Genomic DNA, 12450 nt, shown 5'->3' on the forward strand with positions numbered 1-12450 from the left:
GTGCTGTTTCTGAGGTAGAGACGGGTAGCTCCAAAAATCACTTAACTTTTTATTTGTCTGGAGCTTGCTGGCCAGGTTGCAGGCTTAGTCCCAGAAAGGAAACCACCTGCAAACAGAGTTTACAGTGCTTTTAAATGGCTTTCCCTGTCAGCAGTATGCATCAGAATATCATCTACGTCAGAGGTTCTCAAACTGGGGGTCAGGACCCCTCGGGGTCATGAGGTTATTTCATGGGGGGGGTCGCAAACTGTCAGCCTCCACCCCAAGCCCCGCTTTGCCTCCAGCATTTATAGTGGTGTCATAAATTAAAAACACTTTTTAATATATTTAACGGGGCGGGGAGAGGTGTTGCACTCAGCGGCTTGCTATGTGAAAGGGGTCACACAAGTTTGAGAACCACTGATCTACGTAACATTTTCTGAATAGGTTTTACCCAAAGCCATTAGTTGTATTTGTTTGCAACCTTGGGCATTTCAATCTATTATACAATTACTTAGTTTTAATACAGTTATTTTTTTTCCATTTACAAAACATCACCAAATAGATTTTTGTTCCTTAATAACATTTACTTTACATCACAATTAATCATAACTTTTGGTTAAGATTATTAATGGTTAAGCTCCATTTCTTATATTCACTGATCTTTCTTGGTGCTGGGTTGATTTCTGCCTCCAAAGCACACAGCCATCTTGAAGAAGAAAACACAAACTAACATGGCTCCTCTTCGTTGCCTTTATAGGATCTTAATTAATTAGCATGTTTTGCTTATGTTACTTTTACCCCTTTTACAGCATACACTGCATATTCCATGGGGGGAAATGCATGTTCTTTCCATTGTTTAACTTCCACTTTTATTTGCTATCACATTATATTAGCTGTGTCAGTTTTCACATGAAGTGTAATCTTTGGTTTTGTGCTTAAAAGTTCCCATGAATTCTTATCAAAGTGAATGTCTGCTTACTCAGGGCCACCTTAAGGCTCAGTGTTCCTAACATTTCTTCTCTTGTGCACCTCACACCTGCTGTTGCTCCAAAGGTGCACTGTCTTATTAATTTTTCATTCTTCTCACACAGCTCTTTTAGTTGCTGTTTGATTACTGAAAAAGGATCAGGGTCTCTTCCCACTATCCAGGTTCTGGCCGCCACAGCCACTCTAGTCTTTATTTACATGGTATTGAACCTTCTAAAACCATTGAGGTACCCTAAGAGTTAAACGCTAAATAACAAAGCCAAATAACACTAGCTACCTGTGTTTGACAAAAAATCGTCCATAGTCAAATTATTTAAATCAGAGTGTCTCTGTGCCTGCAGCAATCATTTATAATTGATTATTTATAGACCATTCCTTTGGGAAAAGGGCCCATTTTCCTTCAGAATGGCTGAAAAGGCTTCTGGGGCCAAAAACAGTGGTGGTAGTAGCCACCACCCGACCCCACTGTATAATTTGTTTGACTACCAGGGTTCCACCGAACATAACTATACCAAGCTGTACTGCCATAACGGAGTTTTATTATCAAATCAAGCACTCTCTACTTACAACACTTCCACTCTTTAAGGTTTCCACAACCTCTGACTGTTTAATTCCCTCCAAACTCTGCATTGTTAATTTGTGCAAAAGCTCCTTTTAACCCCTCTCTCTCTTTCCTTAAATCACTTACTTATCTCCCAAAATGACCCATTTATCAGCCAATTTCTCTTGTCTGCACTGAGCTTCTCTTTGTGCTTTTTTGAACTCATTCTTCAAGGTGGTGCACTTTGCCTGCAAAGAGTTAGCCACCGAGTACAGTCCCTGTAACATAGCTGCCCCAGTCTGTGCTTTCTTTACCTTGCGATTGTTTAAGAAGGCGGTATTAATATTTGTCGCCCTGGTCACCCTCGGATATTTTAAGATTTTTAAGATTTCAGTGGCATTCAACAGATATCTGCCATGCTTTGCCAATAATGTATCTATTTATGACATTCAACAGACCTTTGCTGTGCTCTGCCAGGCATTGCTTTACATAGCGATCCAAAGTACCTCCCTCTAGTCCCCTTCTGTTACTGAATTTCTCTTTAGAAGAAACTTCTGTATTTGCCCCAGAGGATAGGTCGCTACCCCTTCACTCTGGGGATTCAGAGCAACTGAAATCAATGTCTGGCGTCCCTTTGTGGGTCTCCAAAATGCTGGAATAATTAATATTTGAAATTATTAAATCCTTTATTAAATCCTAACGATTTATACAGTTGCTCTAAACATTTCCCAAAAGCCTAAATAATAAGCAATTTACTACATCCAAACGGTAACCAAACATTTATAGGTACTTAATCAAGATACTTACAACCGGGATAAACCTAGGGTGCTTAGACCCATATTGGTTGGCTCCAGTGTGGTCAGGCAGGTATTAGCAACTAACCCTTTTTCTAGAGTTTACTTTTTATACCCTTTAACAAACAAGTGATGTCATTGCCAATTACTGATTTCAGCTAGAAACCAGTTTGAGACAACTGACCCTTATTTTCAGTCCTAACCCAGATAAAATGTACAACCTCCTTTCTTTCCAAGGCCTTTCCTCTCTATCTCTTCCCTTCCTTCTTGCCAACCAACAGAATAGTGGGAAGGTTTGGTTTGTTTATTTTAAGTCAGTTTTTTTTGTCTTGTTACTGTAGCTGTAACCATACATCCTTCCCACAATGCAAGCCAGCCCACAAACATCAGGTAGATGCTGCCTCCAGTTTCTGGGACACGCAGAGGCAGACAAATTTCTAATATCTCATGCCAGACTACACATTAGATGTCTACAGGCATAGCTCAGATCTGTTTACAGACCAAAGAAAGACAGGTTAGACAAACCTCTCTTGATGCCCTACCAGGTTAGACGCTCCCTGGATTGGTGGAAAGATCCAACAAATGTCTGTACAGGGGTCCTGTTTACACAACTCCCCCAACATTACTTCTGATTACGGATGCATCCCTAATTGGCTGAGGAGTGCATCTCAACAACATCAAGACTTAGGGCAAGTGATTGCCCACAGAGACAACTCTCCACATCAAGCGCCTTGAACTCAGAGCAGTTAGAAATGCTTGTGCTCACTTTCTTTCACTGATCAGAAGTACACACAAAAATTCTGACAGACAACGTAGTGTTCATGTGTTACAGAAATTGTCAAGGGGGAGCCAGATCATCCTCCTGTGCACAGAAGCACTAAAGCTATGGAAATGGTGTGTTTGCCACAGTGTTTTCTTAGCAGCAGCCTACCTACGAGAATTGCAGAACATAACAGTAGACAGTGTCAGTCACATGATCACAAGTGGGAAACGAACCCAACAGTGCTCCACAGTATATTCTATCAATGGGGGACCCCGAGGATAGACTTGTTTGCTACTTACCTGAACAGGAAATGTCCACTCTATTGCTCCAGGGCCAGCACCGGGAAATGCTCATTAGAGAATGTTCTCCTTCCCTCATGAGACAAGGGTGTCCTACACGCCCTTCCCCCATTCCCCCTGCTGCTGAAGGTCCTGATAAAAATAAAAAGAGAAAAAGCAAAAGTCATACTGATCGCTCCCACCTGGCCGAGACAGACGTGGTACCCGTACCTGACACTGCTGGCGATATGTCCACCAATCCCCTTCCCCCCTTACTTCCTCTCTCAGAACGAAGGACAAACTCTCCATCCCAACCTGCGGATCCTTCGGCTCAAGGCTTGGCTCCTTCATGGTTCCAGCACATAGAGAGCTGCTGTTCCAAGGAGGTGCAGGAAGTGCGACTACACAGTAGAAAATGGCTACCCGACACACTTACCTGCAAAGTGGATTAGGTTTCAGGTTTGGTGCAATTCCAGACAAATTACCCAACGTCTTCCACCCTCCCTGTGGTATTGTACTATATACTGGATCTGAAGAGGTCAATCTCCAACCCGGACACCTCACCCCAACATGGGACCTAAGTCTAGTTTTAAAGAGCCTGACTAGACTGCCCTTTGAACCTATGGTCACTTCTTCACTTACATACCCGTCAATGAAGATGGCATTTCCGGTGGCCCTCACCTTGACGAGGAGAATAGGGGAGATAGCAGCACTAATGGCATTTCCCCCCCCCACCCCCAGTATTCTTTAAAGATGAGGCTACTCTTAGGCCACATCTGAAGTTCATCCCCAAGGTGATGTTGTCTTTTCACATAAACCAGCTGATTCATCTCCTAACCTTTTATCCAAAGCTTCATCGTGATACCCGGGCAGTTATACTGCCTACACTAGACATTAGGAGAGCCGTAGCCTTTTATCTGGACAGGAAAAAGGCCTTTTTCTAATCTTTTTCTCTTCATTGTGGAAAAGTCAAAAGGCGCAGTAATATCGGCCTAAAGATTCTCCAAATGGGTCTCATACGTAAGAATGGCCCTACTGGGACAGACCAATGGTCCCCTAGCCCAGTATCCAGTCTTCTGACAGTGGCCAATGCCAGGTACCCCCGAGGGAATTAACAGAGCAGGTAATCATCAAGTGATCCATACCGTTGCCCATTCCCAGCTTCTGGCAAACAGAGGCTAGGGACACCATCCCAGTACATCCTGGCTAATAGCCATTGATGGACCTATCCTCTATGAATTTATCTAGTTCTTTAGTGAACCCTGTTATAGTCTTGGCCTGCACAACGTCCTCTGGCAGGGAGTTCCACAGGTTGACCGTGCATTGTGTGAAGAAATACTTCCTTTTGTTTGTTTTAAACTTGCTGCCTATTAATTTCATTTGAAGATCCCTAGTTATTGTGTTATGAGGAGTAAATAACACTTCCTTATTTACTTTCTCCTCACCAGTTATGATTTTATAGACCTCTATCATATCCCTGCTTAGTTGTTTCTTTTCCAAGCTGAAAAGTCCCAGTCGTATTAATCTCTCCTCATACGGAAGCCATTCCTTACCCCTAATAATTTTTGTTGCCCTTTTCTGAACCTTTTCCAAGATGGGGTGACTACATCTGAACACGGTATTAATTGTACTAACCACTGCTATCATAGTTGCACAGTGTTACTTCCATCCATAATCTGCACACATTTGATGAGGTTGGTTTCCACCTCTCTCGTATTCCTCAAGAATGTTCCCATCTTGGAAATCTGAAGGGCAGTGACTTGGGAATCTGCTCATACCTTTGCAGAACACTTATGCGATTACTGGAGACTCTGCTTCCAACGCTGTCTTCAGCTGCACACTGTTCTCATCCATAACAGACTCGACTCCAAAGCCCCAATCTCCCACTGGGGATCCCACTGGGGATCCTGCTCGGGAGTCACCTACAGTGCAGCACCCACAAGGACATTACTCGAAGAAGAGGAGGAAGTTACTCACTGTGTGCAGTAAAGATGGTTTGAGATATGTCCCCCTCTTGGTGCTCCCCAACCCACCCATCCCCCCTCTACTTTGGAGTTCTCAGTGGAGGCTTTGTGGTAGAGAAGTGGTTTGCCTATGCAACGCTAACTAGCCTCAAGGCACAACACAAAGGAGGGAAAGAGCATGTGCGGGCTGAACAGACACTGCTACCAAATATCTCCAATCAATAGTAGAGGGGCGCAGACATGCCTATGTGGAGCACCCATAGGGGGACACATCTCGAAGAACCATCGTTACTGCACAAGGTGAGTAACTTCCTCTTATGATTGTCAAGGCTTTCTTTTATTTGCTGATTGGGGCATTTTCCTTTCTAGCCACAAACCATAAAGCAGCCATTATTTTCTTAACCAAACTAATTGTTTTAATTTCATAACCATTCCTACATATGGATCTTGAGTGACTTGAGTGCTAAGTTTCTGTTTGTCTATGAGAAGTGGAGAAGTTCTATCTCTGACTTAGAGTCCTCTGGGTCTGGAAGGAGATTTATTCTTGGTTCTTCTGCCCACAGTACTGATGATAGACTGTTATCGAGCTCCTGTTTTGGTTTCAGCTGAAGTTCTGGAGAGTGTTGACCTCTTAGGCTTTGCAGGTCATCATCTTTAGAATCTTCATGCCCCAGCAGTTACATTTCTCCCCCTGACTCTTCTTACTTCAATTGCTAGTGCATGGATCTGGGAACCTTCTTGGTCAGGCTTTGATTCAGTTGGGATGGATCCATTGACTTAGCCTGGGGGTTGTTGCTTCCACTAGCCATCTTTTGGACCTGAGGACAGGGGGGCGGGAGGGATAGCTCAATGGTTTGAGCATTGGCCTGCTAAACCCAGGGTTGTGAGTTCAATCCTTGAGAGGGCCACTTAAGGATCTGGGGCAAAATCAGTACTTGGTCCTGCTAGTGATGGCAGGGGGCTGGATTTGATGACTTTTCAAGGTCCCTTCCAGTTCTAGGAGATAGGATATCTCCATTAATTAATTTAATTTATTTATAAGTGAGATTCTTCTTGTGCTGCAGGCATCAGATCTTCAGTCAAATCTGATTACATGTTTGACAATCCCCATTGATTGCCCCCTGTCCTTTAGGGTTCTACAAACACTTTAATGAAATTGATTTTATTCATCATGGCCCATATTAAATGGTCTCAGTATGGTCACCACTTAGTGCCAGGCATCCCACTCATCCTCCTCCTAAGAGGTCAGTACCCTCTCCATTAAACTCCTTTTCCATTCACAGTTTGGGTAGATATTTTTTTCCTAAAGATGACTGGGTATTTGGGATAGAACGTGAAAAAAGCCTTGTGTTGTTCAAGATCTGAGTTTCTTCCCCCCACTCCCCCACCACAAACTCTATGGATGAACTGGTATTTACTAAGGCTACATTTCCTCATGAGTTAAATCTATTTCATAAAATGCTGGCTAGGCTAGCATAACTGTTAAGTATGCCTTTGGAGGTTGTTAGTGAAAAAAATACCACTAGCTATTTGACAGAGTGGAGGGAAAGGAATAATGCAAAAACAGGTGGACCCTTGCCCCCAGAACATCCTCCCTTACTCCCATTGCAGAAAGCTCTTCAGACGTTTGGGGGAGCCGAGGCTGTGAAAAAACTTATGTACAGCTAGGGATGCGTGACACAGGAGTTTTCTAGCAGGTGTGTCTGCACATGGCTCTGCCAGAATTAATCATAAAGCTTTTGAACAAGTCTGTTTTTAGGAGTGTATGTGTTTTCAAGAAAAAGTGCATGATCAAAGAAATTTCAGTGAGATGGTTACATAAAACCCCTGTTTTATTGCTGCTGATTTGTCGTGCCTTTTACAGTTATGGATTGCATTTCTAGGAATTCTTTTTTCAGCTTTAATTATGAACATACTTTTTGTGGGTTTAAATTGGACATTCAGCACTACTTAATTCAGGGGGAGGCAACCTATGGCACGAGTGCCGAAGGCGGCACAGGAGCTGATTTTCAGTGGCACTCACACTGCCTAGGTCCTGGCCACCGGTCCGGGTGGGGGTGGGGGGAGGCTCTGCATTTTAATTTAATTTTAAATGAAGCTTCTTAAACATTTTTAAAACCTTATTTACTTTACATGCAACAATAGTTTAGTTATATATTACAGACTTATAGAAAGAGACCTTCTAAAAACATTTAAATGTATTACTGGCGCACAAAACCTTAAATCTGAGTGAATAAAAGAAGACTCAGCACACCACTTCTGAAAGGTTGCTGACGCCTGACTCAATTGAAGGGGAAGGGGAAGAAGTTTCCGTTAAATTATTGGAGGGGTGATGGTCTGGGTGTAGTTAAAGTTGAAGCCAATCCTGTTACAAACCCAGTTTTCAATATCATTTTTTCTTCCCTAACTTCATCAAAACTAAAATAATCCTGGGCCACAGCTCGTTTTAGGGCAGAATATTTCTGGCAAGTTTAGGGCCCATCACAAGGCATTTGAGGGATGCTTTAAAATGTCCTAATTATTCACTTTTCATAGATTTTCTACTACTACTTGACTTGTCATATCTCTGAAACATTCACATAAAAACTTCAAATTTCAACCCCCCGGGCATCCCTAACGAGTAGAAGCGCTTGCCCTAGGTTTTGCAAGAGAACATGTAGCTATTTAATGGTATTCTTGTGAGAATACAAAAGCACGTACATAGATACCTGTATGTGTTTGGAAGTGTATATAATACACACGAGTTAGATAATACATACCAGTTTGATGCATGCATACTACATGCACATCAGTTTGATACACACTTTGAAAAGTGTGCATGGTCCATGTGCGAAAGGACGTGAGGCTGGGCGCAGTTGGCAGGAAACCCTAGGGGGGTGCAGGTAGGTTTTTTCTGGAAGGAGAAGCGAAGGGAAAAGGAGTTAGTATGGAGAATAGAAATGAGGAAGCAAGACAGTTTAGGAAAAAATGGGGTCCATTCCTGATTAGCTTGCAAGCTCTGCCAGTCATGTCAGAACTTGGAACAGCAGAAGGGATGGATACTTGTCATTGAGCAATTGTTAAAACATTTAAAAAGTCCTAGTGGAATTTCTTGCAGAAAACTTTTACCTAGAGTGTGATCACCGTATCTACCCCTCAGCCAAAGACCCGTAGAGAATGTTATAGTTGCCGCAGAATGCACTAACCCTGAGACTTGTCATGTCAAATTCAGGCTCCATTTTACAAAAACATCCAAATGTTGGGAGTAGGCAAACAGCCTTTGCTCAGCCTCCATAGTGAGACCATGGGAACAATCAGAAACCTTATCCTGCCATCACACAAATTTATTGAGAGAAATTTTGTGTATTTTGTCACTGGTGATGTATCTGAGTAATGGATAAATAAGAATAAGAAGCTGTATTGGGATAGTATGAGAAGGGACAGAGCTAAAGTTGTTTGCGTGACCACATCTGCAATTGCTAATGTTCCAAAAAAATGTGTGTGTGAAGTCAATTCTTAATTTGGGCTTTCTAATTTTTGTTTTGTTTTTTTGATGAGATACAATTGTCAGTTGACAAAATAGAGTAAATGAAAACTCTATTTTATGTAAAGACAAGGTATTCTCGTTTTGTAAATAGTAATATTCATAGCAATACTCAGGGAACTCACCAGTATAAACTGGAAAAGTGTTGTCTTAATTTGCTTCAGTGTCATGAATGATAAATGACTCTTTCAGATAGTCTTTGCATACAGTGTTAGCAATAGGACATACTGTACCTATTGATACCAAACTAAAGTGCATTTCATTGTGTTTGATACTAGAAACCTCCACTGTTGCAGATGATTTTATTAGTATTCACTTTAATTTTATTTAGCTTTTCTTTGAGAGGTTAGTTTTTTTTAAAGCCAGTATCACTAAGTATATTGTAAGTACATGCTTTCTTATAAAAGGAAGGCAGAATGCATGACGGTAGGAATATAATAGAAGTATGTTTACAATGGTTTTCAGGTCTAGTATACTAATTTCAAAGGAAATAATGCCTTCAGAATGTGCTTTAAGGTTTTTTTCATTTTTGTCAACTGAATAAAACACCAGATGGGTTTATTTTCAGGGAGAACCGTAGTAACATACTACACTAGCCTGCCTGCCTAAACTAGGCAGGCAGCGGGAAGAGAGACTGAACAATAATCAAGGATAATGAGAGCTTTCTAACAGAACATTTTTATATGCAGGAGAACTCCGGCACATTACCAAGCTAAAACCTTGGAGCCTCTTTGATGTGCTTGTGGAAAAATATGGTTGGCCTCATGAAGATGCTGCACAGTTCACAGATTTCCTGATCCCCATGCTAGAAATGGTTCCAGAAAAACGAGCTTCAGCTGGAGAATGCCTTAGGCATCCATGGTTGAATTCTTAGCAGAATCTTCAAACGTAACATTGAACCAGCAACCACTTCCAGTGCATCGGACCTAAATGGTGACTGTCACAAATTCTTTAACAGGATCACAAGTGAGCTGGCTTCATCCTCAGACCTTTATTTTGCTTTGAGGTACTGTTTGACATTTTGCTTTTTGTGCACTGTATTCTTGGGGAAGGGTAGTCTTGTCTTCAGCTGGTAGTTTACTGACCCACTCTCTTCAGAAAACACTTAACGTGTCTTTAAGCATCATTTCTTGTGTTGTGTGGCATTCAAATGTCAAACTTTTGAACAAACTAACCCCCCCACCCCTCTGTGTTTTGGCAGGTTTTGTAACTATTTATGATGAAATATTTTAGCTAAGTATTATATAATTTGCAAGTTTGACATTATCAAGTCAGAACTGAGAAATGGCAAGGAATTGTACAATTTTATTTTCTGACAAAGGGACATCATTCTTGTATTATAGTGTATGTAAATGCACCCTGTAAATGTTTATTTCCATTTAAATATGGGATGGGGACTCGGATTTCAGAGTAAAGCTACTAAGTTTAAAGAGCTTTGTAGCATACAAATTGCATGTAGCGGACTTCAAGCTGCTTTAAGGATTTGTGTAAACTTTCCATTTTGTAGAAGTTCCTGTACATTAGATTATAAACAAAGTGGCTCTGGTTTACAAGACTTCATTCCACAAATGGCACTTTAAAGGAAGGCTAGACTTCTTTCTAATGATAAAGTATGCATTATCATTTAGCACTCCCTTTTAGAATTTTTGCCTATTTTAAGTACTTTTAAAGAGAAAATAGCAATTTCCCTTACAATGTGATAGTGAAGACATGGTACCATATGGTGTTGCCTTTTTATAAGCACTGTAATTTGTACTATACCCAAAAGATTAAAAGTGAGCATGGGAAATATTCTGTCTAGGATTACTGATATGTGCTTGGGATACAAAAAGGATCAACCAAAAAGCAAATATAATTTAGAGGACAAAATAATCAAACTTCTGAAACAGCTCATGTTCATTCCATTCATAGCTTTACATGCTCCTAAAACAAATTGCACTGGCTTTTCCCCCTCATGAATTGACATATATAGCAATTAGTTTGCCCTTTGTAAGTTGCACTCAAAATTGTAAATGTTTGGAGGGGGTGAATAAGCTAAATAGACTCAAAGTCATAGGCAATACAGATTTTAGAATGTAAAATATGGAGGTGTATTTTGCCCTCTTTTAGAAGTCAGTGGGATGAATGTAAGTTTATTTCTGGTTTTACATAATTATGGTGCCACTTTTTTGACTGTCCGTTTTAAGTTTATTCACATGCCTTTGCAATAACTAGATTGTGAGAAGATAGCTCTGTGTTGTAACAATAACCAATTGTTTGAGGTGCTTGCAGTTGTCTAATTAAAAGTGTTTTGTTTTTTCAGACATTGTGCTGGTCATTCAAATGCTTGATAATGGTAAATCCAACTGTTCGATAGTCACATTTCACAGTAGGTTTTTCAGCCTAGAATACTGGAAATGCCATTTGACAATTCTTTTGTAAAATTTCTGTATACTTGCTGAAAATATTTTATTTAATACATTAGAGCTAAAATTGCACCTGCAACCGTTAACTCATTGCTTGTTCAGACTCAGAAATGGTATGCCACAGAATTTGTTTAAGTTAAAGTAACCTTTGCTTGCTTTTTGCCCTTCTGTGTATACCTCCAATAATTAAAAATGAGGATTATTTAAAACCTATTGCTAGAGTACAACACAATATGCTGTTCAAGAGACTTTCAGCCACATTTGTCACTGCTAACATTTGGGTTTCAGAGCACTGGCAGCCACCTACTTAAGGACTTCGTATTGGAAAGCTTTTTTTTTTAAAAGGCAGCAAGAATAATATTGCTAGCGTGAAGACAAAATGCTGCAATGAAAGCAAGAGAAGACAGGAGGTAAAATTTTCTGCTTCACTGTGGAGTTGCCTTTAGGTTCATCCTGCTGCAACAAGTGAAAAAATTTCAATACAGGAAGGAAAGTAAAACTTAAGAATTGAAATATTAGTTTAAAACATATGTCACTTTCTAGGCACCAAACCAGATATTCCAGTATATTACAGCTCTTTGCACTACTGTAGCTATTTTTACAAAAGTTACTGGTATCCTAACATTCAGTCAATAGTGGTAACTTAAAAAGTACCAATTCAGACATTTATTATCTCTTTTACCCATTTCTTTCAAAAGCTGTAGCTACTCAGTTTAAACTGACAAAATATTTTTGACTGGCTTGTACAAAATATAAATTCTTGCTTCCAAGCTAGCTAATGATCCACTCACTTATTTTATGAATGCAATGGCTTTGAACACCACAGTAAAGTAATAAATTGTGGATCTATAGGGTTGGGATAAGGAGGTTATATGTACAAAGCTCTGGTCATTGGCGTTGACTGTAAGCTATCTGATTGTTTAATTAGTTGATGGTCTTGGCCAATTCCTAGTAGACTGTGGTTGCTAGACTCAGGAGAAAAAACAAGGATGTGATATGAAACTGAATTATCTTTCCTGGAGTAGTAAGAAAATAAAATTCTAATGCTGTTACCAGTCCAATGCCTTCTTTCACCAGTAGCAGTTGCACATAAAGACAAAGCAACAGTTCCTCTTTACTCAGTCTGATATACTAGCTTTTTATAAACTGGTGGATGTTCCTGATTCTTAAAAAATTTAATGTTAAATAAACTTAACATCCACAATCAGCTACA

The 12450-nt window shown here is 40.4% G+C and overlaps 1 protein-coding gene across 13 annotated transcripts in view; it reads left to right on the top strand.

Annotated features, from left to right (window-relative positions):
* Positions 1-11135, top strand: part of SRPK2 (SRSF protein kinase 2) — a 273846-nt gene extending 262711 nt beyond the window's left edge. For 10 of the 13 annotated variants that reach the window (XM_039517267.1, XM_039517333.1, XM_039517285.1 and 7 more), the window contains one exon: positions 9522-9706. In XM_039517267.1, the coding sequence (XP_039373201.1) occupies positions 9522-9706 (185 nt within the window). Of the gene's footprint in view, positions 1-9521 lie in introns of all 13 variants that reach the window. The other 3 variants (XM_039517259.1, XM_039517323.1, XM_039517314.1) reach the window with 1 other exon arrangement.
* Positions 11136-12450: the final 1315 nt, after the last annotated feature.

Source organism: Mauremys reevesii, linkage group 1 (genome assembly GCF_016161935.1).
Source record: "Mauremys reevesii isolate NIE-2019 linkage group 1, ASM1616193v1, whole genome shotgun sequence".
In the NCBI taxonomy this organism is placed as follows: domain Eukaryota; kingdom Metazoa; phylum Chordata; order Testudines; family Geoemydidae; genus Mauremys; species Mauremys reevesii.